Genomic DNA, 27769 nt, shown 5'->3' with positions numbered 1-27769 from the left:
CTGCTCTCCGCAGATTCCCCTCCACTGGAGTCTGGGTTCGGTCAGAGGCAGAGTGTTATTGCACACACTGTGTCCCATTTCCAGCGGAGATGGTGAATGTCAGCTCTCAGAGTCAGGGGTAAGTGATCTGTGAAACAGAGGAGTTACACCTGCAGACTCAGCCTATAATAGATTCTGAAAGCAACTGGTCTGGATGTGACAGCTTTGCTTGCTGGGATAGGGTCCTGATCATAATATGGTCAATCTGCTCCAAACAAGATCAAGTTCTGTAAATGGGGATTGTGAACAGAGCCAGCAAACTTTCTGCGTACTATGTATATGTGAGACCTGTGTTTTCTTGTCTCAGTGTACTCCCTGCGTATGAGGGGACTGTGTTTTCTGTCCATGACTGTGTATGTGTGGGTTCTGTGTTACTGTCTGACTGCATGGGAGGAGGTGTAGCAGCATCTGCTATCCATTTTAAACCGACATACATCCCCCACCCTCCCACCTTCCCTCTCACTAGCTCTCACCTATCACCTACCAGCTCCTCTCTCCACCTTATTGTTACCATCATTGCCCTTTTCTCACTGTTATCATCAGGTAGGTGGTGCAGAAACCTGAGGACTCACACTCAAGAACAGCTTCTTCCCCTCTGCTATCTGATTCCATCAACACTATCTTACTCTTTTTAATATATATTATTCTGTTTTTGCACGATTTTTAATCTATTCAATATCATATACTATTATTTATTTATTTATTTATTTATTTATTTCTACTTTTTTTTCTTCTATATTATGTATTGTATTGAACTGCCGCTGCTAAGTTAACAAATCTCACGACACATGCCGGTGATAATAAACCTGATTCTGATTCCTCCACTTTTTTATTCTTGCTTCTTACTTCTTCCTACCTTTTCCGGTCCTGATGAAGGGTCCCAGCCCTTCCATATATTCTACCTGATTTACTGAGATAATCCAGCTTTCTGTGTGATCCTGGAAGGAAATTCTGGGGCCGGTCTCGATCTATGGGGTACCCCGGTTCCAGGCGCCCTCTAGAGGAGACAGGGCCAGCTGCACGTTAACACTTCGCCAGTGAGCGGTGCTCACAACGCAGCTCTGGCCAATGGTAACATGAATCTATGCTTCGTCATTGGTTGCCATGTAGAAATGGCAGAAAAAAAATCAGTGGAGGGCTGAGGGTGGACCCAAGGATTTTGAAACACACTGGAATTGAAATTCCTTCATTGTTACGGAAAAAAGTTATTTGCTGTGTGCAGGGAGAAATTTAAAAGAGACTTGAGGGGCAACCTCATCTCACAGAGGATAATACGAACCTGGAATGAGCTACCGGAGGAAGTGCTGAGGCACTTTAAATGACATTTGGACAGGTACAGGAACAGGAAAGGTTGAGACGGATATGGGCCAAACGTGGGAAAATGGCAGTAGTTTAGATTAACATATTGGATGGAATGGGCCAAAGAGCCTATTTCCGTGCTGTACAACTATATGAAAAAATGAAAGGGGAAGGGGTGGCTGGAAAATCTCAACTACAATCAGGAAAACTGCAATTTCTCAAACCTCAGTCATTAACTTGAGGAATCAAGCCAATGAAACAGCAGGGCTGCAGTTTGTCACCTGTTGCTGGGTAGATTTGCTTTTGAAGTTGCAGGCTCCCCTGGGTGATTGGACTTGGCTAAATAGAGGAGATGAAGGAGGGCAGAGGAGACGGATAAATTACCATGTTGGAACTGTGATAACAGAGCAGGTGCTGGAAATCTGGAATAAAAGAGAATGCTGGAAATATCCAGGTCAAGCAGTGGCAGTGGGGAGATTCAGGAACAGTTATAACACCTCGAACATCAGGCCTTGAACCAGAGGGTTCACTCGTGCCATCACTGAATTGTTCCCACGAGCGATGGCCTCACTTTCAAGGACTCTTCATCTTGATATTTATCGATATTTATTAATTTATTATTATTTCCTTTATTTCTCTTTGTATTGACAGTTTGTTGCCTTCAGCACATCAGTTGTTTGTCTGTCCTGTTGGATGCAGCCTTTCATTGATTTCATTGTGTTTCTTGTATTACCGAGAGTGCCAGCAAGAAGGTGAATCTCAGAGTTGTATTTGATGATAAATATCTTCTTTGATACTTTCAACTTTTAACTTTGAGAGTTAACCTGAACATTAGACAGTAGGTAATATTGCATCACAACCAGCCAGTCCCAGCACAAACTGAATGGCTGGTTATCTGAAATTGTTGCGGGCAATGTTAAGGATTTTTCTCCACATTTCCAGTCAGCATGGATTGCCTTGGCAGATCTGGGACAAGGGCTTCTACATCCTAAGTCCCAGCTCCCGAGGATGCTGACTGGATGTCTGCCCATCCCGTACTCTCTGCCCCTCGTTCCCAGCTCTGGTTCAGTCATTGTATTGGTGTCGCTGAAGTCACTTTGTTCTCCTGGTGCACCCCTCCCACCAACTCTCCCCTGGTTACCCTGGACATCGGTGAGACCACACAGGGAGTGCTATGCACTACTGGTCTACTTGGTTTAGGAAGCTGCAGCAGTTTGAGGAAAGTTTCTCTGACAAGTACCTGGGACGGGCAAATGTCTGATGTACAAGGTCCAACAGAAAGGGCTTGTGCTCACTGGGATTTGAAGGAGTGGATTGTGGTGGTGGGGGGGGGGGGGGGTTACTCGACTGAAACATCCTGAAGGGTCTGACTGTGGGGAGGATGTTTTCTTTTGTGGGAGAATCAAGAAACAAAGGACAGTGTTCACAAGTAAAGAGTCACCCCTTTAAGGCAGGGGGACACAAGGTAATTTCTCTGGAACCAAAATTGTTGGAACTCACTCCCTTAAAGAGACATAGAACCAAAGCTTTAGGTAATATAACTGACCCACAGCCCTATCACCAGCTCCTGGGACCACAGCTGAGTGATTAAGGTGCTTACTATAGACAAGAGGAAATCTGCAGATGCTGGAAATCCAAACAACACACACAAAATGCTGGGGGAACTCACCAGGCCCAGATGCTGCCAGGCTTGCTGAGTTCCTCCAGCATTTTGAGGGTGCTTACTACACCCACTTTAGACAGAGCCAATAACAGGGCTCTGAAATGGAGCAACTCTGCACACATCACGATCCCATGAACAGCCACTGGGGACTGTCCTGCTCTCCCTGATACTGGCTGCAGGATGCTTTTCTGTTGAGACCCCCAGACTCACACTCACAGGAATACAACACACCTGTCTCTCCCTTTGGACCTGTGTTGTGGAGCCAGACCAGGCCATGGTACAGGGAGCCACAGTCTGGTAACGGGTAGAGAGCTGCTCATTATCCTCACTTATCCCCACCAGACAGACAGACAGACAGACAGGCACACACACACTGGGATCCAGGGAGAGCTGGCCAATTGGATTGACAACTGAAATGGTGCTGTGGAGGAGAGAGTGATGGTGGAAAGTTGTTTCTCAGCTTGAAGGCCCGTGACCAATGGTGTTCCCCAGGAGTCGGTGCTGGGACCACTATTAATTGTCATCTATATCAATGATGTACATGGTTTGAATGACACTGAAGTAGGTGGTGTCATTGACAGTCAGGAAGTTTATCAGGAATTACAGGGGAATCACAATTAGCTGGGTAAATGGCAAATATATTGTAATTCAGATTAGTGTGAGATATTGCATTATGGAAAGTCAGATGAGGGTAGGGCTTTCACAGTGAAAGTAGATACCTGGGCAGTGTTGTAGAACAAAGGAACCCAGGAGTTTCATGGTTCCCTGAAAGTGGACTCACAGGCAGACAGAGTGGTGAAGGCAGCACAGGGGCTGGTGTTGTGCTGAGGCTGTACCAGACATTGGTGACACTGCATTGTGTTCAGGTTTAGCCACCCTCGATACAAAAGATGCCAGTAAACTGGAAAGAGTTCCAGAGGCCCAAACAGCAGCGGGAGCAGAGCACTTTGACGAGGTCACTCGCAGGTCAGCGAAGCTTGTGTAAAAGGAGAGCTTCACGGGCGTTCGGACATTCCAGAGGCCCAATCAGCGGAGCAGAGCACTGCAAATTAAGTTAAGGTACAGAAGGGAAGAGCGGGGAGGCCATTATCGGGTGGCCATTGTTGAGAAAAGGCCAGCGGTGAGAGTAGGAGAGTCAGGCTCTGAGTCAAGAGACTTCGACGAGAAGAAGCTGAGGCCAAAGACACAGGTTAGAAGAGTTAGTTTTTCCTTTCGTTATTGCAGATTTGGTCTTGGTTGTCCATTGTACGGTGCAGGCAGGATAGCAGATGTGGCAGTGGAATGCTCCTCCTGTAGGATGTGGGAATTCATGGAACCTGATGGTGTCCCTGATGACTACATCTGCAGGAAGTGCAACCAACTCCAGCTACTGAAAGACCTCATTAAGGAGCTGGAGCTGGAGTTGGATGAACTAAGGATCATCCGGGTGGCAGAGCAATTGACAGATATGACTTCTGAGCAGCTAGTGACACCCAGTGTGCAGAATTCAGGGAGTAGATGGCTGAACGCTGAGAGAGGTTAAGGGAAAAAGAATGCAGCGCAGGGGCCCCCTATGGCCATACCCCTTTGGATGCTGCTGTAGGGGGTGACCTATCTGGGCAAGGCAGTAGCAGCCAGGCCAATAGCACTGTGGTCGGCTCTGAGCCTCAGAAGGGTCGAGTGAAGTTAAGAGGAGCAATAGTCACAGGGGACTCGATAGTTAGGGTCAGGTAGGAGATCCTGTGGCAGGAAAAGAGACACCTCAAGTATAGCGGATCAAGAAACACCCAGTTGAATCGTAGACCCCCCCCCCCCAATAGAAACAGAGGCATTAAGGAGCAGATAAGAAGGCAGATTCTGGAACAATGAAATAATAATGGGGTTGTTGTGATGGGTGATTTTAACTTTCCTAATATTGACCGGTTATACTTGATCTGCTATTGGGAAATGAACCTGATCAGATGCCAGATCTTTTCAGGAGAGCATTCTGAAGGTACTGATCACAACTCTATCTCCTTTACCATAGTGCAAGAGAGGGATAGGAGCAGGAAATTTGGGAAAACATTTAATTGAGGCAGGGGGGAATATAACACCGTCAGGCAGGAACTTGGACACATCAGTTGGGAGCAGATGTTCTCAGGGAAATGCACAGCAGAAATGTGGCAAATGTTCAGGGAACATTTTCATGGCATTCTGCATTCCATTGAGTCAGGGGAAGGATGGTAGGGTAAAAGAACCATGGTGCACAAAAGATGTAGAAAATCTAGTTAGGAAGAAAAGAATAACTTACAAAAGGTTTAAAATCTTAGGTACTGTTGGAGCTCTGGATATTACAAGTGTGCCAAGGAGGAGCTCAAGAAAGGAATTATGAGAACTCGAAGGGGCCATGAGAAGGCCTGGGTGAGCAGGATTAAGGAAAACCCCAAGGCATGAGACAGGTATGTGAGGAGCAAGAGGATGAGCCGTATGAGTATAGGACCAATCACATGTGACAGTGATTGTGGAGTATGGAGTCAGAGGAAGTAGCGGAGGTACTTAATGAATACTTTGCTTCAGTATTCACCAGTGAAAAGGACCTTGGCAATTGTGGGGATGACTTTCAGCAAAATGAAATGCTTGAATATATAGACATTAAGAAAGAGGATGTGCTGGAACTTTTGAAAGGTATTAAGTTAAATGTCACCGGGACCAGATGGGATGTACCACAAGCTACTGTGGACACGAGGGAGGAGATTGCTGAGCCTCTGGTGATTATCGCTGCATCAGCGATAGGGACAGGAGAAGTACCAGAGGATTAGAGGGTTGCAAATGTTGTTACTTTGTTCAAAATATGGAGTAGAGATAACCCAGGAAATTAAAGACTAGTGAGTCTTATGTCAGTGATGGGCAAGTTGTTGGAGAAGATCCTGAGAGGCAGGATTTATGAACATTTGGATCTGATTAGGGATAGTCAGTATGGCTTTGCCAAGGGCAGGTCATGCCTTATGAGCCTGATTGAATTTCTTGAGGAAGTAACAAAACACATTGATGAAGGTAGAGCAGTGGCTCATTCAGAATGTAAGGAGACATGGGGTCCAAGGAGACATTGCTTTGTGGATGCAGAATTGGCTTGCCCACAGGAGGCAAAGGGTGGTTGTGGATGGTTCGTGTTCTGCATGGTGGTCGGTGAACAATGATGGCAGGGATCTGTTCTGGGATCTCTTTGTGATTTTTATAATTGACCTGGATGAAGATGTAGAAGGGTGGGTTAGTAAGTTTGCTGATGACACAAAAGTTGGGGGTTTTTTGAATTGTCAGAAGTTACAGTGGGACATCAATAGGATGCAGAACTGCGCTGAGAAGTGATAGATGGACTTCAACCCAGATAAGTGTGAAATGGCTCATTTTGGTCAGTCAAATAGAATATAATAACAGTGGTAAGACTCTTGTCAGTGTGGAGGATCAGCGAGACCTTGGGGTCCATGTCCATAGGACATTCAAAGCCGCTGCACAAGTTGACAGTGTTGTTAGGAATGCGTATGGTGTGTTGGCATCCATCAATCGTAGGATTGAGTTCAAGAGCCGTGAGGTAACATTAAGGCTAAATAAGACCTTATTTAGACCCCATTTCAGTTCAGGTCACCTGACTACAGGAAGGATGTGGATACTATAGAGAGAGTGAAGAGGAGATTTCTTGCCTGGACTGGAGGGTGTGCCTTATGAGAATAGGTTGAGTGAACTTGGTATTTTCTCCTTGGAGCGACAGAGGATGCGAGGTGACTGAGAAGCATTGATTGTGTTGATAGCCAAAGGCTTTTCCCAGGGCTGAAATGGCTAACACGAGTGGGCATAGTTTTAAGGTGCTTGGAAGTTGGGATATCAGAGGTAAGTTTTCACACAGAGAGTGGTGGGTGCGTGGAATACACTGCCGGTGACGGTGATGGAGGCAGATACAACAGGGTCTATTAAGAGACTCTTACATAGGTACATGGAGCTTAGAAAATAGAGGGCTATGCGATAGGGATATTCTCGGCAGTTTCTAGAGTATGTTACATGGTCAGCACAACATTGTGGACCGAAGGGCCTATAATATGCTGTAGATTTCTCTGTTCTGTGTTCTATAAATGCAGAGAAGATTTACAAGGATGTCACCAAGACTGAAGAGACTGAGTTACAGAGAGATAAATAAGGAGTGATCTTATAACATCATCAGCATCATTATGTGGTGTGTAGTATGACGTAGGTGATCGTTGTTTGTGACCGTGATTGTTGTTGACAAATTTTTTTATGGAAGTGGTTTTCCATTCTCTTCTTTACAAGATGGGCGATCCCAGCCATTAGCAATCCTCTTCAGTGATTGTCAGCCTGGCATCAGTGATCACGTAACCAGGACTGGTGATATGCAGCAACTGCCCATACAACCGCCCACTTCCTTCCATGGCTTCAGGTGAGCCTGACTGGGGTGGGGACGGGGTGGGTGGTGCTAAGCAGCTGCTACACCTGGCCCAAGAGTGACTGCAGGTGAGCAGAGGGAAGGAGTGCCTAACACCTCATCTGATAGGGACATACCTCCATCCCACCACTCATAATATAGAGATGTATAAAATCAAAGGGGACATATACTATATAGGGCAAATGTATGAATGTATACAGTCATTTTACCATTGTTGGGGTATCAAGAATTAGAGGGCATAGGTTTAGAGTGAGAGGGGAAAGTTTGAATACGAACCTGAAGAGCGACTTTTTTTACACTAAGGATGGTTCTGTTTGAACAATTTAGTTGTTTGTTTATCTATTATTTGTTTTTTATTTTAACTTAAAGTGATTTTTATGTCTTGCACTGTAACTGCTGCCACAAAACAAGAAATTTCATGACATATGTCACTGATAATAAACCTGATTTTGATATATCTGATTCAGTTGCCAGAGGAAGTGGTTGAGGTACATTAAGCACGTTCAAAAGGTACTTGGACAGAGACAAGGACAGGAAAGGTTTAGAGGGGGACAGGCAAATGGGAGGGAGGAAGTGGTAGAGATGTGTATGTTTTCAATGTTTAAAGATATTTGGAGAGAGACATGGACAGGGAAGGTTTAGAGGAACATGGGACAATGCAGGCAACTGGGAGTCATTTGGTTGGCATGAATAAGTTGGGCCAAAGGGCATTTTTCTGTGCTGTCTAACCTACGCAAACAAAAAATCTGCGGGAGAAACTCAGCAGGTTAAGCAGCATCTGTGGAGGGAAATGGACAGTCAATCTTTCGGGTCGAGAACTTTCATTGCATCTCAAAATGTTGACTATTCCTTTCACTCCACAAATGCTGCCTGGCTGGCTAGATTTCCTCCAGCATCTTTTATTTTGGTCCAGATTCCAGTATCTGTAGCCTCTTGTGTTTCTGTGTAACTATCAGTGTCCTGGGCAGTGAAAGGTGCAGATAAACCTGCCCGGGGGGGACCTGCTGGAGGTGTGGCCATGCCTGGAAACTCACTGTTCAGCTCTCCTGGCATCACACTGATCCCTGTCTCATCAGCAGCTTCAGGCAATGTGATTGTATCTGGGGTGGGGCCGCCAAACCTAAGACTTTGCTGGAAAGTCCCTGTCCCGTCGGGTTGGAATAGTTTGGGCCAGGGCTAAACTCACGGGTCAATGGCAAGTTTTGTTTGAAGTTCAGAGATAAAAGGAGTTGTTTATTGTTTGAGAAGAAGCATGATATTTGTCATCAGAGTCATTCTGAGAATCGTCAGACTGTGTAAAACCATTCTGTCAGTTCTGTATCACAATACTGAACGTCCCCTGGTCAGCACTTAAACAGAATCAGAGGGATACTACTGACAAACTCAGTACAGACTGTGACCATCCTCACAAAATGTGGTTAAACTATAAACATGATAAACTCGGCAATGCTGGAAATCCAAAGCAACACACACAAAATGGTGGAGGAAATAAGCAGGTCAGGCAAAATCTATGGAAATGAATAAACAGTCAGTGTGTTGTGCCAACACCCTTCTTCAGGAAGGTGGGAAGATCTCCAGCTACTCACTTTCCCCTCGATGCACCTTTTGTTCTGATGTCTTCCTGCTTCCTCCTCAGTCCTGAGAAAGTGCCTCAGCCCAAAGTGTTGATCGTTTATTCATTTCCATAGTTACTGCCGGACCCGCTGAGCTCCTCCAGCGTTTTGTGTGTGTTGCTGTGGTTAAACTATATTCCAGGTACACGAGTCACAGGGACAACATCAAGCTATTGGTAATTGGAAATAAATCATGTGTATTTAAAGTAAGGCATAGAAAGACAAATGTGTTTAAAACACAGTTATTGGGACAAGAGCCCTTCCACAGCCAATCAGACAGAATAGTCACCATCGCTGGACAGACAGTGCTGGTGAAGGATTAGTCCTGAGTCTCTGCATGGGAGGGAGCAATGGGAGGGACAGCTCGCAATCCCAGCTCTCACACATGAAATTCCCTGCCTCCAGGCATAGAGAGGGCCAGATTGTCACATAGTGTCTACAAAGTAAAGCTGCAGAAGTATTAGAGAGGCTGAATATCCCTCCTCTGCTCCTATTTTTTTGTCTTCTGACAGTGCAGAGCAAGGCCTCCATCGCCACCGAACTGCCATCGATCACTTGATGTAAATTACCCTCATCACTGTCCTGCCTGCCCCCTCTACCCTCCAGTTAATGATAAAACACATGGGCCTTCACACTGTAACCGGAACATAGAACTGTAGACCTAATGTGTGTAGATAAGGGTACAATTGGCAGCATGGATTTAATGGGCTGAATGGCCTTTTTCTGTGTTGTCCAGCTCTAAGAAAGAGTGTCAGTAACCAGGACAGGAAAGAGGGTGGGTAATCACATATGTCTGTGTGTGTCATATCTGATATGTGTGTGTTTGTGTGCATGTGTACACACAGGACATGAAAGGGAGGTCAGTAGCCTGGTGTGTTTGCATACAAGACAGGAGAGTGTGGGGGGGGGGGGGGGTCAGTAACCAGGTGTGTGTGTGTACACAGGACAGGAGACAGAAGTCTGTAATTCAGGTGTTTACAGGGACAATGGGGCAATGGTGCTGGAGAATTGGTCAGTGTCCAGCTGGGAGTGGACATGTCCCTCCTTGGCCAAATTGAGTGTGTTGTGCAGACTCTGGGTGTGGTACGCAGTACGGGGACATTCTGATGAAATACTGCACTTAGCTCTGTCCCAAGTAACCAGACCTGTCTCTCCCCTACCACTCACCCACAACATAAAATTTATTCTAACTTTTCTCTGTTCTGGTGTAAGCTTGTTGACCCTCAGCCATGGACTCCGCGTCTCTCCACAGCTGCTGCCCGACAGCCGAGTGCTTCCTCCTTTTATTTCCTCCGGGACTGTCTCAGTACACGGAGAGTGAGGGTTGGGGAGGAGAGGTTCAGTCATTGCAGCTCTTGGATTGCTCGCAGTATTGACAAGGTTAAAGTTATTGTGTCCCTGTAATCTGTCAAAGGGATGTGGGCTGTGAGCGTCCCAGGACTGAAACCAGAGCCGCGGCGATACAGACGCGGCCCAAACCATTGATGGAAACATCAGCTAATGCCGATCCCATCCGGCCCAATCACAGTGTAGCGGTGTTAGGCGTCACCAGTCTCCGGGTAAACCTGTCTACCTTGTCCTTTCCCTGTGGGTCTTGTGCCCGGGTGTGTTGTCACCCACTGGTGAGTGACAGCACCCAACCCACAGTGCAGCGTGGGTAGGGAGGCAGGGGTGAAAATCCCGGGGCAACCTCACAGAACATGGGTAAACTATTGAACGACAATCAGAGGTGCCACCGACGGGCATTTCTGTGTTTGCCACTTAATATCCCAAACCTGAATATTATGCTTGTCTTATTTTTGGGGTACAGACTTCATTACATGAAGACAACAAATCTTACAATTGGTACAACACAGAGGAGGCTATTTAGTCCATGATGCATCACAGTGAATAATTGCATTGGACTGGCTTTACATTCAGTGACCACATTAATTGATAGCTTCCATACCTAATAAAGTGGCCAGTGGGTGTATGTTCATGGTCTTTTGCTGCTGTAGCTCATCCACTTCAAGGTTCGATGTGTTGTGCATTCAGAAATGCTTTTTATACATCACTGTTGTACCACGTAGTTATTTGAGTTACTATCACCTTCTTGTCACCTTGAATCAGTCTGGCCATTCTCCTCTGACCTCTCTCATTATCAAGGCATTTTTGCCCACAAAGCTGCCATTCACTGTTTTTTTTCCACACCATTCTTTGTAAACTCTAGAGATTGTTGTGTGTGAAACTCCCAGGACATCAGTGGTTTCTGAGATATGCAAACTACCCCATCTGGCACCAACACTCATTCCATGCCCAAAGTCATTTAGATTGCATTTCTTCCCCAATCTGATGTTGGGGCTGAACAACTGAACCTTTGGAGCATGTCTGCATCATTTCCTGCATTGAGTTTCCACTTCTGATTGGCTGATTAGGTATCTGTATTAATGAGCAGGTGCACAGGTATACTGAAAAAAGTGGCCACTGTATTTGTGAAATGGGTTGTTCATGTCAATGACCAACATACAGTAATTGAAGGGTGTGTTGGGGGCAGTCTACAAATGGTACCATGTTTCCAGCACCACAATAGATAACCCATAACTCAGTAACCCTAACCCATGGATCTTGAGGGATCCAACGCAATCATTGTAGAACGTATGAACTCCTCACAGACTGCAATGGGAGTTGAATCCTAATCGTTCAGTTGTCACTGTGGTAAACGGCTACACTACCATGTCACGCTCTTTTCACATTTATCACATTTCTCCCACAACCACCCTCTCTCGTATTTTACTCTGAAAACTTTTTTCTCTCATTTATGCTGATCATCACATCCTTTGAGTGTTTTGCCATTTTCCTACATTGAGGGTGATTCTGGGTCACTTGTAACCCATCAGCTTGGCAGGCTGTCATTGTGTTACAAACAGATCTGTAAACTTCAGAGAATCCAATCAGTAGTAAGATCTGCTGATGATGGAAATGTGTAAAAAAAAATTTGGAAATGCTGCAAACAGTCAGCAAATCACAAACACAAAAAAGAGTGCTGGATATCTTGAGCAACACACACAAAGTGTTGGAGGAGCTCAGCAAGTCAGGCAGCATCTTTGGAGGGAAATAAATAGTCGACATTTCATGCTGAGATTCTTCATCGGGACGGGAAAGGAAGGGGGCAGAAGTCAGAATAAGGAAGTGGGGAAGGGTAAGGAGTGAAAGACAGGAACTGAAAAGTTAAGTATTGCTGATAAAGCAGTTGTATCAGAGCATAGATTAACACGTGGAATGATGATATTGTGAGATTAGTGAGAAGGGGAAGGGGGTCTGCCCAGGAGAAGGGGGACTGGCAGATCAACGTTCTGGCATTCTGTTGTTTTAGACATGCTAGAGAGGGTGGTATTAAAGGGGGAGATGTGACAATACAGGACAGGGAAAATGACACAGCCATGCTCAGACAGAACATTTACTGAAGATATATAGGTAGAATCGAAAATAAGAAAGTGATGACCACATTAATAGGATGGTATTGAAAACCATCCAATTGTCAGTGGGATTTGGAAGATAAAATTTGGAAAGGGATTACTGACAGATGCAAGAAAAATAAGGTTGTGATTGTGGATTATTTTAACTTTACATGTATTGACTGGTAATCTCATGCTGTAAAAGGGCTGGATGCAATAGAGTTTGTCAAATCTGTTCAGAAAAGATTCCTTAATCAATATAAGGAGGTCCCACCTAAAGAGAGTAATCCAGGATCTCCTATCAGGGTATGAATCAGGGCAGGTGACAGAACTATGTGGAGGGAAACTCTTTGAATTCCATTAGTTTCAATATAATTATGGAGAAAGATAGGATTGGTCCTCGGATTGATAATTGGGAAAAGGTCTATTTTGATGGTATCAGAAAGGATGTGGCAGATGTCATTTGAGATAGGTTATTTGCTTGCGAAGGGTGCTTGGTAAGTGGGATGCCTTCAAAAATGAATTATTGAGAGTACAGAATTTCTGTCTTCATGTTAGAACAAAAGGCGAGTCAACAGGCTTAGGATGCCTTGGTTTTCAATTGGTATTGAGGCCCGAGGTAAGAAGAGGAGGTACAGAGTGAGCAAACACAGCAAGAAACAAATAAGTTACTCACGGAGTATAAGAAATGCAAGAGAACACTCACAGGGGAAATCGGGCAGGGGGGAGGGGGGCTAAAAACGGCATGAGGTTGCTCTGGAAGAAAAGGTGAAGGAGAATCCCAAGGGCTTCTACAGATATATTCTGAGCAAAAAGATTCCAAGGGAGAAAATTAGTACACATGATCATCACTGTGGTCATCTATGCATGGAGCTGGAAGAGATGACAGAGAGCTTAAATGAATTATTTGTATTTGTATTTACTCAGCAGATGGACACAGAGTCTATCAAACAAGCAAAAGATGTAGAGAGGTCGTGGGCTGTATCAGGATTACAGAGGAAGAAGTGCTTGTTGTCTCGAAGAAAATTAGCGAGGATAAATCCCCAGGAGCTGACAAGGTGTCCATTTAAGGAATTAAAAAGTCCTTAACCACTGGTGAGGTGCTGAAGGACTGCAGAATAGGTAATTCGATGGCAGCAGCAAGAAGAAGGCATGACCTGTGGTGGAGTCCCTTATAGTGCATGCTGCTTTCTTGCAACATCACTTCGTGTGCATGTGCTCAGTGGTGGGGAGGGCTTTATCTGTGATAGACTGGGCAGTATCCACTACTTTTTGGAGGATTTTCCACTCAAGGGCATTGGTGTTTCCATACCACACCAGTCAATATATTCTCCAGTACACAATATATAGAAGTTTGTCAGTGTTTTTGGATACATAACCAGCTCCTTGGACTTGCTGAGTGTTTGGTGGTGAGGCTAAATGGCTTGTTTCTGATCTTTACCTCTCTTTGAATCTATGATAGTATACGGACGTTAGTAATGCTGCCATTTCCTTTCATACAAACTGTTATGAAAGAAATATTTAAATGATAGTACAAATTAAATTTTATTCCACTTTTATACATTATCTTTCCATAATTTTCAGAAATACAAAGTGTATCTGCTGTTGAGTGAACCTTCAGGGCTCTAATTACTTGAGAAAATATTCTCATTTTTCATACCCATCTCTTCCATTTCCTCTTCCCTTCCTTACAAAATAAGTAAAACAAGTAACAACCCGGAAACTTCATCTCTCTAGCATTACATTCTTCATTAGAAATTATATCTTTTCTTTGTTAGATTTTCATGCTCTTACATCACATAAAGTTCATCAATCCTATGATATATTCTTAAATTCTAAATCAGAAATTAATTCTACTCAAACCAAATTCTAACAAACACATACAGTATGTTGCAAAATGACTGCAGTGTATTATTTTGTAGTAAGGGCTGGTTTTACTAAAATCAGTAAGAATCTGCTGATAACCCTCGAGAGGTCATGTCTACACTGTACACATTTGCTCTTTCCAGCAAACATCAGATTGATGCCCATGGCCTTTACCCTAATCAGAGCAAAATGGACACTTCTGTTAATACAAAAGCACCAACTAACACGGCAGAACACATGTCATCATGGATTTGTTGAATTGTTATGGCTGATTCTTTCTCAACCTTATTACAGCCGCTTTGATTTCTTCCAAGCTGAAGCTCATGGAATCGGTTTCCATGGTGTAAAGATGCAGTTAAATAACGTAAGCCTGATTACTCGGATAGGACTCCAGTATACATAAAGTAGACAGGTGGCATTTTCTGATTATGATTAACATCTATTTAAATGGCTGGTAGTGTTTCCCATGTAACTATAATTGGACAGGACAGAAATATGATGATTCTATTTTTGAATTCCCTGAGGTATCTCTTTACTTCTCACAAATTGCTTGTGTCACAAGAAAGCTTGTGTCTGGCTATGGTCCTTGGATTTCTGCACACAACCTTAAACTTTTTTTTTCCAGAAAGGAAATGGCTGCCTCCATATTCTGACTCTTCCAAGACTGGTGTAGCTGGGTGGCCTGTTCAAGAAGGCCTGGACAAACTGAGTTCTTGGTCCATTCCTTCCTCCCAAACATTGGTTCAATTATTGGTAAGCCAGAACACACATCACATGGTGACTGAGGGGCTCCTGCTGAGGTTTTAAAACTACTGTACCTGGCAGGTCTTGGTCAAGGCTAATTTCTCCTCCATTATTTCAAAACAAAAAACTGAGATCTTAAAGTGAGCAGCATAAAGTTTTTGACTCGAACATTACAAGTAGTGGACTGTGTTTGTGTTTATGTGGATTACCACTTACATTCACATGTTCCAATACTTTTCTTCAGATTCAAGACAAAGATGTGAAGACTTTGTTCCTGTGTGTCAGATCAGTAACAGAATATGTTCTACAATGACTGTCTAGTCTCACATGCATCCATTGCTCCTGACAAAAGGCTTAATGCAGCAGCAAATTTTATGATACATCTAATTTAATGGTCATACCAGACCTCTAAATGAAGTGTATCTGACTATTAGTTGACAAGATGTTCTATGTGGACAGATAATCCTCTTGTTCTGAGATTGGATAATTTACTAACGTCTTTCAGTTGGTAATCAGAATCAGAATCAAAATTATATTCAATATCACTGGCATACATCGTGAAATTTGTTGTTTTGCAGCAACATTACATTGCAATACATAACAATAAAAAACTGTAATTACAATAATAAATAAATATTTTTTAAATAAATTAAATAAGTAGTTCAAAAAGAGAGCAAAAAAGAACAAAAATAGAGAGATAGTGTACATGGCTTCATTGTCCATTCAGAAATCTGTTGGTGGAGGGGAAGAAGCTGTTCCCCTGTCCCTGTACCTCCTCCCTGATGGTGGCAATGAGAAGAGGGCTTGCCCTGGGTGATGGATGCTGCATTTTTGAGGCATCTTCTTTTGAAGATGTCCTCAATGTTGTGGGGAGCTAGTTCCCATGATTGTGCTGGCTGTGTTTGCAATTTCCTGCGGCTTTTTCCAATCCTGTGCAGTGGCCCCTCCAGACCAGACAGTGATGCAAGCAGTCAAAGTGCTGTCCATAGTACATCTGTGGAAATATGTGAGATTCATTGGTGACATACCAAATTTCCTCAAACGCCAAATGAAATACTGTATCACCACTGATTGATCTGTATTGGTAATTGATCTTTGTCGATGAGTAGTTATAACCTGTCTACTCTCGTTAAGGAAGTTTAATATCAGGGAGAGGGGTATAGTGCATTGAGTTATGAAGTATATTTCATTTAGCTGCCTTCAGTTGCCATTGTACTGACATCAGCAAGGGGAATCAGGAGGACAAAAGCAAGTATAACTGCTCATTCATGAATTCACTCTATCTCATTTAGATAACCAGTGCACCAATCGTGAGTTGGGATCTCCGAGAGAGCAGGTGGTGCACAGGTTCGGGAGCGAAGTTTAAAAGGGGAAAGCTTCACAGGAACTCGGCTACAAACAGTAGGGAAGGTTCATGGGAACACAGTTATAAATGGCAGGGAAGGTTCAGGCATAAAAGGGAGACACTGCCCAGTGGAGCGGTCATCAACAGAGTGGTCTGAGGCAGAGTAGTAGGGCTTTGGCTCATTCGGGCTTCGGCAAGGTAAGTGGATAAGTGGACTTCATTTTTTCCTTGTATTTTTTCCAGAAAATCAGAGAGCATGTCTGTCGTGTTAGTACATGGCTCTGGGTGTCAGATGTGGGAATCCTGGGAATCTTCCAATCTCCCAGATGGACACATCTGCACCAGGTGCACCGAGATGCAGCTTCTGACAGACCATGGTAGGGATCGGGAGCTGACGTTTGGTGACCTACAGTTTATTAGGGTAAGTGAGCAGGATATAGATAGAAGCTACAAGGTTCCCGAGGCTGCAGGAGTTAGATAAGGGGGTGACTGTCAGGGAAGGGATGGGAAGAGCTCAGATAGTAGGGAGCACCCCTGTGACCACCCCCCTCAGTAATCTTTATGCTGTTGAGGGCGGTGACCTGACAGAGGATGACCACGGCATTCGGGTCTCTGGTACTGAGCCTGGTTCCGTAGTGCAGAGGGGAGAGAAGATGAGGAATGCAATAGTCATAGGGGATTTCATAGTGAGGGGAACAGACTGGAGGTTCCATCAGCCTGATAGAGATACCTGCTTGGTGTGTTGCCTCCCAGGTGCCAGGGTACGAGATGTATCGGATCGGGTGCAGAGTATTCTGAAAGGAGAGGGTGAACAGCCAGGAGTCTTGATACACATTGGTACTGATGACATAGGTAGAAAAAGGGAGGAGGTTCTGAAGGAAGGAGAATTCAGGGAGCTGGGTAGGAAGCTAAAAAGCAGGACCTCCATGGTAGTAATCTCAGGATTACTGCCTGTGCCATGTGCTAATGAGGGCAGGAACAGTATGATCAGGTATATTAATGCATGGCTGAGAAACTAGTGTAAAGGGCAGGGCTTCGGGTTCCTGGATCATTGGGGCCTCTTCTGGGGGAGGTACAACCTGTACAAAAATGTTAGGTTACACCTGAACCCAAAGGGGTCCAATATCCAAGCAGGCAGGTTCAATAGATCTGCTCAAGTGGGTTTGAACTAATTTGGCAGGGGGATGGGAACCGGAGTGATAGGGTTGAAGGGGAAAACAGAAATAAATCAAAGATGGCATGTAACAGAGATGATAGAAAGGACAGGCAGGAGATGAGGCGTAACCACAGCCAGTGGGGTTAGTTACCGGGCAACAGAGGCGTGGTGCAGTTAAAACAGAAAGCAACAAATACTGCACTGAAAGTGTTATATTTGAATGCACGCAGCATAAGAAATAAAATGGACAATCTTGAAATTCAGCTACAGATTGGCAAGTATGATGTTGTGGCCATCTCTGAAACTTGGCTAAATGATGGCTTCCAATAGGAGCTGAACATCCAAGGATATGTGGTGTATCGGAAAGATAGGTTAGGAGGCAGAGGGCGTGGTGTGACCTTGTATATAAGAAATAATATTAGATCATTAGAAAGGGATGACATAGGATCGGAAGGTGTACAGTCTCTATGGGTTGAGTTAAGAAATAGCAAGTGTAAAAGGACCCTAATGGCAGTTGTATACAGGTGTCCAAACAGCAGTCAGGGTGTGGATTACAAACTACAGCAGGAGATAGAAAAGGCATGTCAGAAAGGCAATGTCATAATAATCATTGGGGATTTTAACATGAAAGTGGATTGGGAAAATCAGGTCAGTACTAGACCTCAAGAAGCCGGCTGGTGACATTGTGGCATCAGCGCTGGACTTCGGATCGAGGTTCGAATCCAGACGGCTCCCCGGCAGGTTTTCCATCCATGCTGGGTTGAACGATGAGCTAGACACATGACCTCGTAAAAATAAGAAAACCTGCTAAAAAAAAAAAAACGCCGTCATGATGGCAACCCGATGACTCCACGCAGAGTTAAGGGCTTTCTTCTTCACTGGACCTCAAGAGAGAGAATTTGTAGAATGTCTAAGGGATGGCTTTTTAGAACAGCTTGTAATTGAGCCTACTGAGGGATCGGCTGTGCTGGATTGGGTGTTGTGCAATGATCCAGAGGCTAAGGAACCCTTAGGGAACAGTGATCACAATATGATCAAATTCATTTTGAAATTTGAGAAGGAGAAACTAAATTCCAATGTGTCAGTATTTCAGTGGAATAAAGGCAATTACAATGGCATGAGAGGAGAACTGACCAAGGTTGACTGGAAAGGGACACTGGCAGGGAGGACAACAGAGCAGAAATAGTGGGAGTTTCTGTGAAAAATGAGGGAAGTGCATGACAAAAGATATTCCAAATAAGAAGAAATTTTTGACTGGAAGAAGGACACTACCGTGGCTGACAATCGAAGTCAGAGCCAAAAGCAAAAGAGAGGGCATACAAGGAAGCCAGAGCTAGTGGGAAGATGGAAGATTGGGAAGTTTTTAAAAACTTTCAGAAGGAAAATAAGAAGGTCATTAGGAAGGAAAAGATGAATTATGAAAGGAAGCTGGTGACTAATATCAAAAAAGATACTAGAAGTTTTTTTTAAGTATATAAAGGGTAAAAGAGAGTTGAAGGTAAATCTAGGACCAATAGAAAATGATGCTGGAGATATTGTGATGAGAGATTCAAAGATGGCAGAGAAACTGAATGCATATTTTGCATCAGTCTTCACAGTTGAAGACATCTGCAGTATATCGGACATTCAAGAGCTTCAGTGAAGTGAAGTATTTGCAGTGAAAATTACAACTGAGAAGGTGCTCAGGAAGCTTAATGGTCTGAGGTTGGATAAATCTCCTGGACCTGATGGAATGCACCAATGGGTTCTGAAGGAAGTAGCTGGAGAGATTGCAGAGACATTAAAGATGATCTTTCAAGAATCGATTGATTCTGGCATTGTCCCAGATGTCTGGAAAATTGCAAATGTTACTCTGCTATTTAAGAAGGGTGTGAGGCAGCAAAGTGGAAACTACAGACCTGTTAGCCTGACATCAGTGGTTGGGAAGTTATTGGAATCGATTGTTAGGGATGAGATTGCGGAATACCGAGGGGCACATGAAAAGATAGACCAAAGCCAGCATTTTTTAACTGAAAGAAAATTCCTGCCTTACTAACCGACTGCAATTTTTTGAGCAAATGACAAGCAGAGTAGACAAAGGAGATGCAGTAGATGTGGTGTACTTGGATTCTCAGAAGGCCTTTGACAAGGTACCTCACATGAGGCTGCTTAGCAAGATAGGAGCCCATTGAATTACAGGGGTGTTACTAGCATGGGTGGAGCATTGGCTGATTGGCAGAAAACAGAGAGTGGGAGTAAAGAGATCCCATTCTGGTCTGCTGCCTGCCGGTTGTCAGTAGAGTTCCACAGGGTTGGTGTTGGGACTGCTGCTTTTTACGATGTACTTTAATGATTTGGACTGTGAGATTAATGGATTTGTGACTAAATTTGCCGATGATACAAAGATAGGAGGAGTGGGTAGTGTTGAGGAAACAGAGAGCCTGCAGAGAGACTTCGATAGTATCAGATAATAGACAAATAAGTGGCAAGTGAGATACAATGTTGCAAAGTGTATGGTCATGCACTTTGGTTGAAGAAATAAACGAGCAGACTATTATTTAGATGGGGAGAGAATTCAAAATGCAGACATGCAAAGGGATTTGGGAGTCCTTGAGCAAGATACCTTAAAGGTTAATCATCAGGTTGAGTCAGTGGTGAAGAAGGCGAATGCAATGTTGGCATTCATTTCTAGAGGTATAGAGTATACATGCAGGGATGTGGTGTTGTGGCTCTATAAGGCACTTGTGAGACCACACCTGGAGTACTGTGTGCAGTTTTGGGCTCCTTATTTTAGAAAGGATATACTGACATTGGAGAGGATTCAGAGAAGATTCATGAGAATGATTCCAGGAATGAAAGGGTTACCATATCAGGAACATCTGGCAGCTCTTGGGCTGTACTCCCTGGTATTCAGGAGAATGAGGGGGGATCTCATAGAAACATTCCAAATGTTAAAAGGCCTGAACAAATTAGATATGGCAAAGTTATTTCCCATGGTAGGGGAATCTAGGACAAGAGGGCACGTCTTCAAGATTGAAGGTCGTCCATTTAGGACAGAGATTTGGAGAAATTACTTTAGTCAGAATGTGGTAGGACTGTGGAATTTCTTGCAATGAGTGGCTGTGGAGGCCAAGTCATTGGGTGCATTTAATGCAGAGATAGATAGGTTCTTGATTAGCCAGGGCTGAAAAAGGATATGGGGAGAAGGCAGGAGAGTGGAGATGACTGGAAGAATTTGATCTGCCCATGATTGAATGGCAGAACAGACTCGAAGGGTGAATGGCCTACTTCTGCTCCTATATCTTATGGTCTTATAGTCTTATTTATAATGAAGATTAGTACAATCATCAGTTCAACATCTTGTAACTTAGGGCATAATTTAGATTTTAGTTGAAAGATATAAACAAGACCTAAGAGGCAGGATTTTCTACAGAGGGAATATGGAACCAACTGCCAGAGGAAGATGTAAAGATGGGTACAATTATATTTAAAAGACACTTGCCGTAGGCACATGGAGGAGAATAGTTTGGAGATATGTGGATCATATGCAGACAAATTGAACTGGGCACATTACCTCACTGATTTCCCATGCAGATTTCCTCACAGACAGGCCCCAGTTAGTATGGATTGGCAACAACATCTCCTCCACAGTTCTGATCAGCACATTTACACCACAAGGCTGTGTGACCATTAAAGATAGGAGCAGAATTAGGTGATTTGGCCCATTGAGTCTACTCTGGAATTCCATCATTGTTAATTTATTCACCGTCTTGCCCCTCCCCGCTCTACTTGCTTTGTAACTGTGATTGTGTGGATAGCACAGCTCCAATGCCATGTTTATGTTTGCTGATGACAACACTGTCACTGGCTGTATCAAAGGTGGTGATGAATTGGCATAAAGTACAGGAGTGAGATTGAAAATCTGGTTGAGGGTTGCCACAACAACAACATCTCATTTATCATCAGCAAAGTGAAGGAGCTGATTATTGACTTTAGGAGGAGGAAGCTGGAGGTTCATGAGCCAGTCCTCTTTAGGGGATCGGAGGTGAAGGGGATTTGCAACTTTAAATTCCTTGGTGTTAAAATGTCAGAGATCTATCTTAGGGCCAGCACACGTGCCATCACAAAACACAGTGGAGAGAATCCAGACTGGCTGCATTATGGCCTGATGTGGATAGGCTACAGAAAGAGGCGGATGCAGCCCATACGTCACCGGCAAAGCCCTCCCACCACTGACTACATTTACATGGAGCACTGTCAGAACAAAGCAGCATCCATCAAGGATCAAAGACCCCACCATCCAGGCCATTCCCTCTTTGTGCTGCTGTTCTCAGACAGGAGATTCAAGTGTCTTGGATGCAACACCATCAGGTTCAGGAACAGTTACTAACTTCCAACCTGAGGCTCACAAACCAGCAATATAACTCCCATCGCCACTACTCTAAACTGATTCTCTGACTTACATTCACTTTTAAATAGCCTTTATAACTCATGTTTTCATTTTTGTGTTATTTATTGCACTATTTCTCTTCTTTTGCTCTTTGGTTGCTTGTCAGTCTTTGTTTGATTATGGATAGTGTTACGAATGAGGAGCAACTCTGATGGGCAGAAGGGTACAGAGTCGCCAATGCCCGCCCCCACCCTTTTGAGAATTGCAAAATCGCTATTATTTCGGGTCTGACACCCAGGAAATGAGAGAGATACACAGCATGTCAGTAATGAGAGAGAAACAACGCAGAGATACACAAAGGTGGAATGTCTCCTATTGACAAAGAGAGAGATTACTGCTATTGTCTCCTGGAGAAGGAATTGTGTATTGAGTACTGTACTATTAATTGAAACCCCTCAGGGGGTAACCAGAGTGGTCTGGTTGAGGGATTGCATCATCCCAACCTGATTGACATCTGAGACCCCGTGAATGGGGATAAAAGTAGGGTCTGGGGAACACCCCTCAGACGCCCCAGCAGAGACGCTATGAGACCGGTGGGGGCTTGTGTGTGTGTCCACCCTTGCCTGGGTGATGAGTCCTCCATGGAACGGTCTAGCAAAAGGATGGAGGCGGATCAAGATTGCAAAAGGAAAGTCGGCAAGTTAATAGTTGTTATTCTCTCTCTCTTTCTCTCTCTCCAACAATTGCAACACCACGAACAACTACTGCAGCCTGCATGAACTGAACTGAACTTTATATTTCCATCGGACAATTCATTATTCCCTAGACAACAATAGAGCTTATTTCTTATTGATTATTATTATACCAGCACTTTTAGGTTTAGTATTGATGACGTATATTATCTGTATATTTGCATTGATATTATTTTTGTGTATTTTTACTAATAAATACTGTTAAAAATAGTATCATCAGACTTCAATGGATACTCTTATCTTTGCTGGTAAGACACCCAGTTACGGGGTTCGTAACAACTTCGGGGCTCATCCGGGATTTGATAACAAATTGGAGGGCCAATAAATCGGTCTTTTAAGTCCAGACTTGAATCTGGTTGTGCGGGTAACCAGATGGGAAACCAGCAAAGATGGACATAGACGGATTTACAAAAAACCCGACTCTGGAGGCGCTAGAGGATGCCACAAAGTTGGACTTGATAAATATTGCGAAAAGATTAAAACTCACAGAGGTGAAGTTGTCAATGGAAAAAGTGGGAGATACAGAGGGCCATAGCTCAGTACTATGTTAATAAGGAGGTGTTTTCAGCTGAGGTAGTGGAACCTACCCCTGAAAAGGTACCAGCTAGTGGGACGGTTCAGTTAGAGTTGGAAAAATTAAGGTTGGAACAGAAGAAAAGGGAGTATGAGCTCCAGCTAAAGGTGAAAAGGGAGTATGAGCTCCAGCTAAAGGAGGAAGCAGCTGAAAAGGAGAAGGAAAGAGCTGAAAACCAGAGGGAGCATGAACGTAGGTTAAAACAGCTGGAAACAGAGGAGAGGGAGCATGAAAGAGCTGAAAGGGAGAAGGAGAATGAGCTGGACATGGAGAAGTTAAGGCAAGAGAGAAGGGTCCAAGGGGCGGTCTGAGAGGAGAGGTTTAATGTTAGTAGGGAATTTAGGTTAGTACCTCCGTTCAAGGAGATGGATGCTAATAGTTATTTCTTGCATTTTGAAAAGGTGGCAGTGAATCAGAAGTGGCCCAAAGATCAATGGGTGATGTTGTTACAAAGTGTGTTAAAAGGGAAGGCACAACAGGCATATGCGGCATTGTCTGTGGAGGAGGAGGAGTATGAGAATTACGAGGAAGTAAAACAGGCCATTCTTTGGGCCTACGAATTGGTACCTGAGGCATATAGACAAAAGTTCAGAGATTTAAAGAAAGTGTGGAATCAGACGTATGCAGAGTTTGCCTATGAGAAGGGTGTGCTCTTGGATCGTTGGTGTGCGGCAGAAAGGGTGAAAGAGGATATTCGGCGTTTCAGGGAGTTAATTCTGATTGAGGAATTTAAAGGTTGTGTTTTGGATGATATCCGGATGTATTTGAATGAGAAGCCGAATAAGTCCATATCCAAATTTGCCAGGTTCGCAGATGAATATGCCCTAACTCACAAGACAAAGTTTTCCTCAAATAAGAGTTACCAGAAAGACCGTAGGAACGGTAGAGAAAGACCGCCGGCTGAGGCAGAAATTCAGCCGGGAGCTAGTGGTAAAAGTAAGGAGGAACGAAGGCAAGCTGGCAGGAGGGTTCCTGGCTTGACCTGTTTTAATTGTGGAAAGGTGGGTCATATTGCATCTAAGTGCTTTGCTCCGAGGAAGGAGACAGGAAAAGGGAAAGCAGCAGTCCCTACAGGATGTATTGTGTCAATCTGCAAATCGACAAGAAAGCCCCAGGTAGATAGAATACGAGAGGGGCGTGAGAAATTTATTTCAGAAGGGACCGTGTCTGTGAAAGAGGGAGAAACACCAGTTCCAGTGCGGATCTGGAGAGATACTGGAGCTGAGCAGTCATTGATTCTCGGTAAGGTACTAGATTTTGGTCCTGAGACTGGAGAGGTAGTTCTGAGAGGCAAAGGAAAAGGGGAAGAAGTTGTGCCTTTGCATGGGATCAATATAAATTGTGATCTGGTATCTGGACCAGTTGAAATAGGGGTGCGATCAGAATTTCCGAGAGCTGGCGTGGACGTTCTTCTTGGTAACGATTTAGCAGGTGGTGACGTTTGGTCAGCAATGAAGCTGACGAGCCAGCCTGTAAGTGTTGAGGAACTGCCCCTAGGTTCCAAGATCTATCCCGCATGCGCAACCACTCGCAGCATGTTGAGAAAGGCAGCTGAGAAAGAGACCTGTTTAAATCAGTCCAGATTTTACTTATAAATTGTGAACTGAGACGTTTTTACCGACCCTGTACCAAGAGGGGTTAGAGGGTGCTAAAACGGAGAATAGGGAGGTGAAAGAGAGTAAAAGAGAGGAGATAGACCTACCCTTAGCCAGGAGAAAATTTATAAAGGCACGGAGTAAAAATGAGAAACAGATAAGGCTGTTAGAAGGTCCAGGGTTGGCCATGGATGATCTGTCTGGCTTGACAGAACTGCTTGAAGAAGTTGAAAATTTTAAATGTGTTCCCGATAATGAAGTGAGGGCAGTCCTAGATGAAAAGGATGCCATTACCTTGAAGGAGTCTGCTGGGTTGGCAGATGAGGTTGTTTCAGCCCGCAGGGTTGAGTTTACTCCGGAAAGGAGTTGCCCAGAGAGTAACTGGGAGGATCAGGGGAACTTAGAATTTGAAAAGGGGACAGGTACTGAAAGCCTGGAAGAGGCAGATGTCCCGTTTGAGTGTATTCAAGATGTGGATGCACATGGTACTGAACCTAGTAATGAAACTCAGGAAAAGTCTGAAGTATCTGATTTGGTTGAAAAGGAACGCAGTCCTTTTGGGTCAGGTGGACTTGGTTCAGTGAAGAAAGGGTTAACCTTGGTACTAGTGGGAAGTGAGAATTCCCAATTGTTTGTGTTCGAAGATGTGTTAAAAGTTAGTGAGGAGATAAAAGGTGGTGATGTGGATATTATTATTGAAGGAGAAGAGAAAAGTGTAGTTCCTAAATTGAATGAAGAAAATTTAAAGTCTGGATTGGTGTCAGAAGCGGTAACCAGGCTGAAGGAACAATGGCTTGTTAACAATGTGCCTGTGAATCAATTACAGGCTGATTTGGAATGTAAAGGTGCCCCACTCGCTATTGTTATTCAAGGGTGTGCTGTGAAGAGGCAGAATTTGAAATGTTGTTTGGACAAAGAGGGATCCCTTGTAGATGTTAAGCTGAAAATTAATAGAATGAAGGGTCCTGAAGATAAAACTAATGACTTGCTTAAAAATAAAGAATTGTGTGAAAGTTCAGAAGATGGGCTAAGTTTGGAAAACATCGTTGATAAAATAACTCCTATGAAAGGAGTATGCAAAAGCCTATTCCACACTGGTGAGCAAGCTAACCACATGAGAGTTAAGTGGAAAAGGGGCGAAGATTGACGAAATGCCACTTTAAAAAACAGAATCTGGTTTTAAGGGATTTCGACAAAGCCTTTAAATAATAATGACAACACCATGGAAGATTGACTGTTAAGTTTAAAAGTAAAATAAAGATTAGTATTTGCTTAAACTTTTGTAATGTACTACAGAATAATCACACATGTATTGGTTCACATTTTGTACTATATACTTAAGATCACAACCCTTTAGTTTTGTTTTGCTGAAGAAAAGGAATAACAAAATAAGTGGTTATTGAATTGGAGTCTGATGCTACAGGAATTTATTAAGGTACAAGATATTAAGATATTAAAGGAAGTAACAATGTAATCGCTAACTGTTTAGATGCTAAATTGAATGTATAACTGTATAACTCTGTTGTGAAAAACTCTTTTGTATTGTGTTAGATTCTGAAATTCTGTAAGACTCTGTATTAGTTAATTTTTCCCTGTAGTAAAAATTCTTAGAAGGATGGGGATGTTACGAATGAGGAGCAACTCTGATGGGCAGAAGGGTACAGAATCGCCAATGCCCGCTCCCCCCCCCCTTTTTGAGAATCGCAAAATCGCTATTATTTCGGGTCTGACACCCAGGAAATGAGAGAGATACACAGCATGTCAGTAATGAGAGAGAAACAACGCAGAGATACACAAAGGTGGAATGTCTCCTATTGACAAAGAGAGAGATTACTGCTATTGTCTCCTGGAGAAGGAATTGTGTATTGAGTACTGTTCTATTTATTGAAACCCCTCAGGGGGCAACCAGAGTGGCCTAGTTGAGGGATTGCATCATTCCAACCTGATTGACATCTGAGACCCCGTGAGTGGGGATAAAAGTAGGCTCTGGGGAACACCCCTCAGATGCCCCAGCAGAGACGCTACGAGACTGGTGGGGGCTTGTGTGTGTGTCCACCCTTGCCTGGGTGACGAGTCCTCCATGGAACGGTCTAGCAAAAGGACGGAGGCGGATCAAGATTGCAAAAGGAAAGTCGGCAAGTTAATAGTTGTTATTCTCTCTCTCTTTCTCTCTCTCCAACAATTGCAACACCACGAACAACAACTACTGCAGCCTGCATGAACTGAACTGAACTTTATATTTCCATCGGACAATTCATTATCCCCTAGACAACAATAGAGCTTATTTCTTATTGATTATTATTATACCCGCACTTTTGGATTTAGTATTGATGATGTATATTATCTGTATATTTGCATTGATATTATTTTCATGTATTTTTACTAATAAATACTGTTAAAAATAGTATCATCAGACTTCAATGGATACTCTTATCTTTGCTGGTAAGACACCCAGTTACGGGGTTCGTAACAATAGCTTTTTTTCATAAGTTGTGTTGTACTTATTTTTTCAGTAAATTCCTGAAAGAAAATATATTTCAAGGTAGTATATGGTAACATATATGTCCTTTGATTTAAAAAAATACTTTGAATGTTGTCGGTTGTAGGTCTTGACACTAAATTCAACCATTTCAGTTAACCAGGTTTCATATTTTATATCAGAACTGGTCAATGCTGACATAAGGGAATCAATGTGAAACACTCTCTCAGTTTTCCCTCTCCACAGATGATGCCCGATGTGCTGGGCGTACTCAAAAGTGTCCACAATTATTTAAGATTTTCTGGGTCTCCACTATTTTATTCTCAGCTCTGGATCTCATGTTCACACAGACTCACTCGACTCCCTCTGACAACTCAGCCGTGACGAACAAACCTTCACTGTCCTTTCTAAACCAGAACCAACCCCACTG

At 43.6% G+C, this 27769-nt stretch overlaps 1 protein-coding gene across 2 annotated transcripts; it reads left to right on the top strand.

The window, feature by feature from the left end:
• Positions 1-27248, top strand: LOC132394448 (uncharacterized). Of its 2 annotated transcripts, XM_059970620.1 has the most exons (4): positions 2-118; positions 7280-7406; positions 14951-15078; positions 16658-27247. In XM_059970620.1, the coding sequence occupies exon 4, from the start codon at positions 25048-25050 to the stop codon at positions 26005-26007; it is 960 nt and encodes a 319-aa protein (XP_059826603.1). In that variant the 5' UTR covers positions 2-118; positions 7280-7406; positions 14951-15078; positions 16658-25047; the 3' UTR covers positions 26008-27247. The 2 variants fall into 2 exon arrangements, with proteins under 2 accessions (XP_059826602.1, XP_059826603.1); XM_059970619.1 differs by lacking the exon at positions 14951-15078 and having other exon boundaries at positions 1-118; positions 21654-27248.
• The last annotated feature ends 521 nt before the right edge of the window (positions 27249-27769 follow it).

This window comes from Hypanus sabinus, chromosome 5 (assembly GCF_030144855.1).
Source record: "Hypanus sabinus isolate sHypSab1 chromosome 5, sHypSab1.hap1, whole genome shotgun sequence".
NCBI lineage: Eukaryota > Metazoa > Chordata > Chondrichthyes > Myliobatiformes > Dasyatidae > Hypanus > Hypanus sabinus.
This window is presented reverse-complemented; position numbering and strand designations above follow the sequence as displayed.

Bases quoted from the DNA above. Each gene is read 5' to 3' on its own strand.
- LOC132394448 (XM_059970619.1), top strand. From the start codon at position 23,631: ATGGATGCTAATAGTTATTTCTTGCATTTTGAAAAGGTGGCAGTGAAT.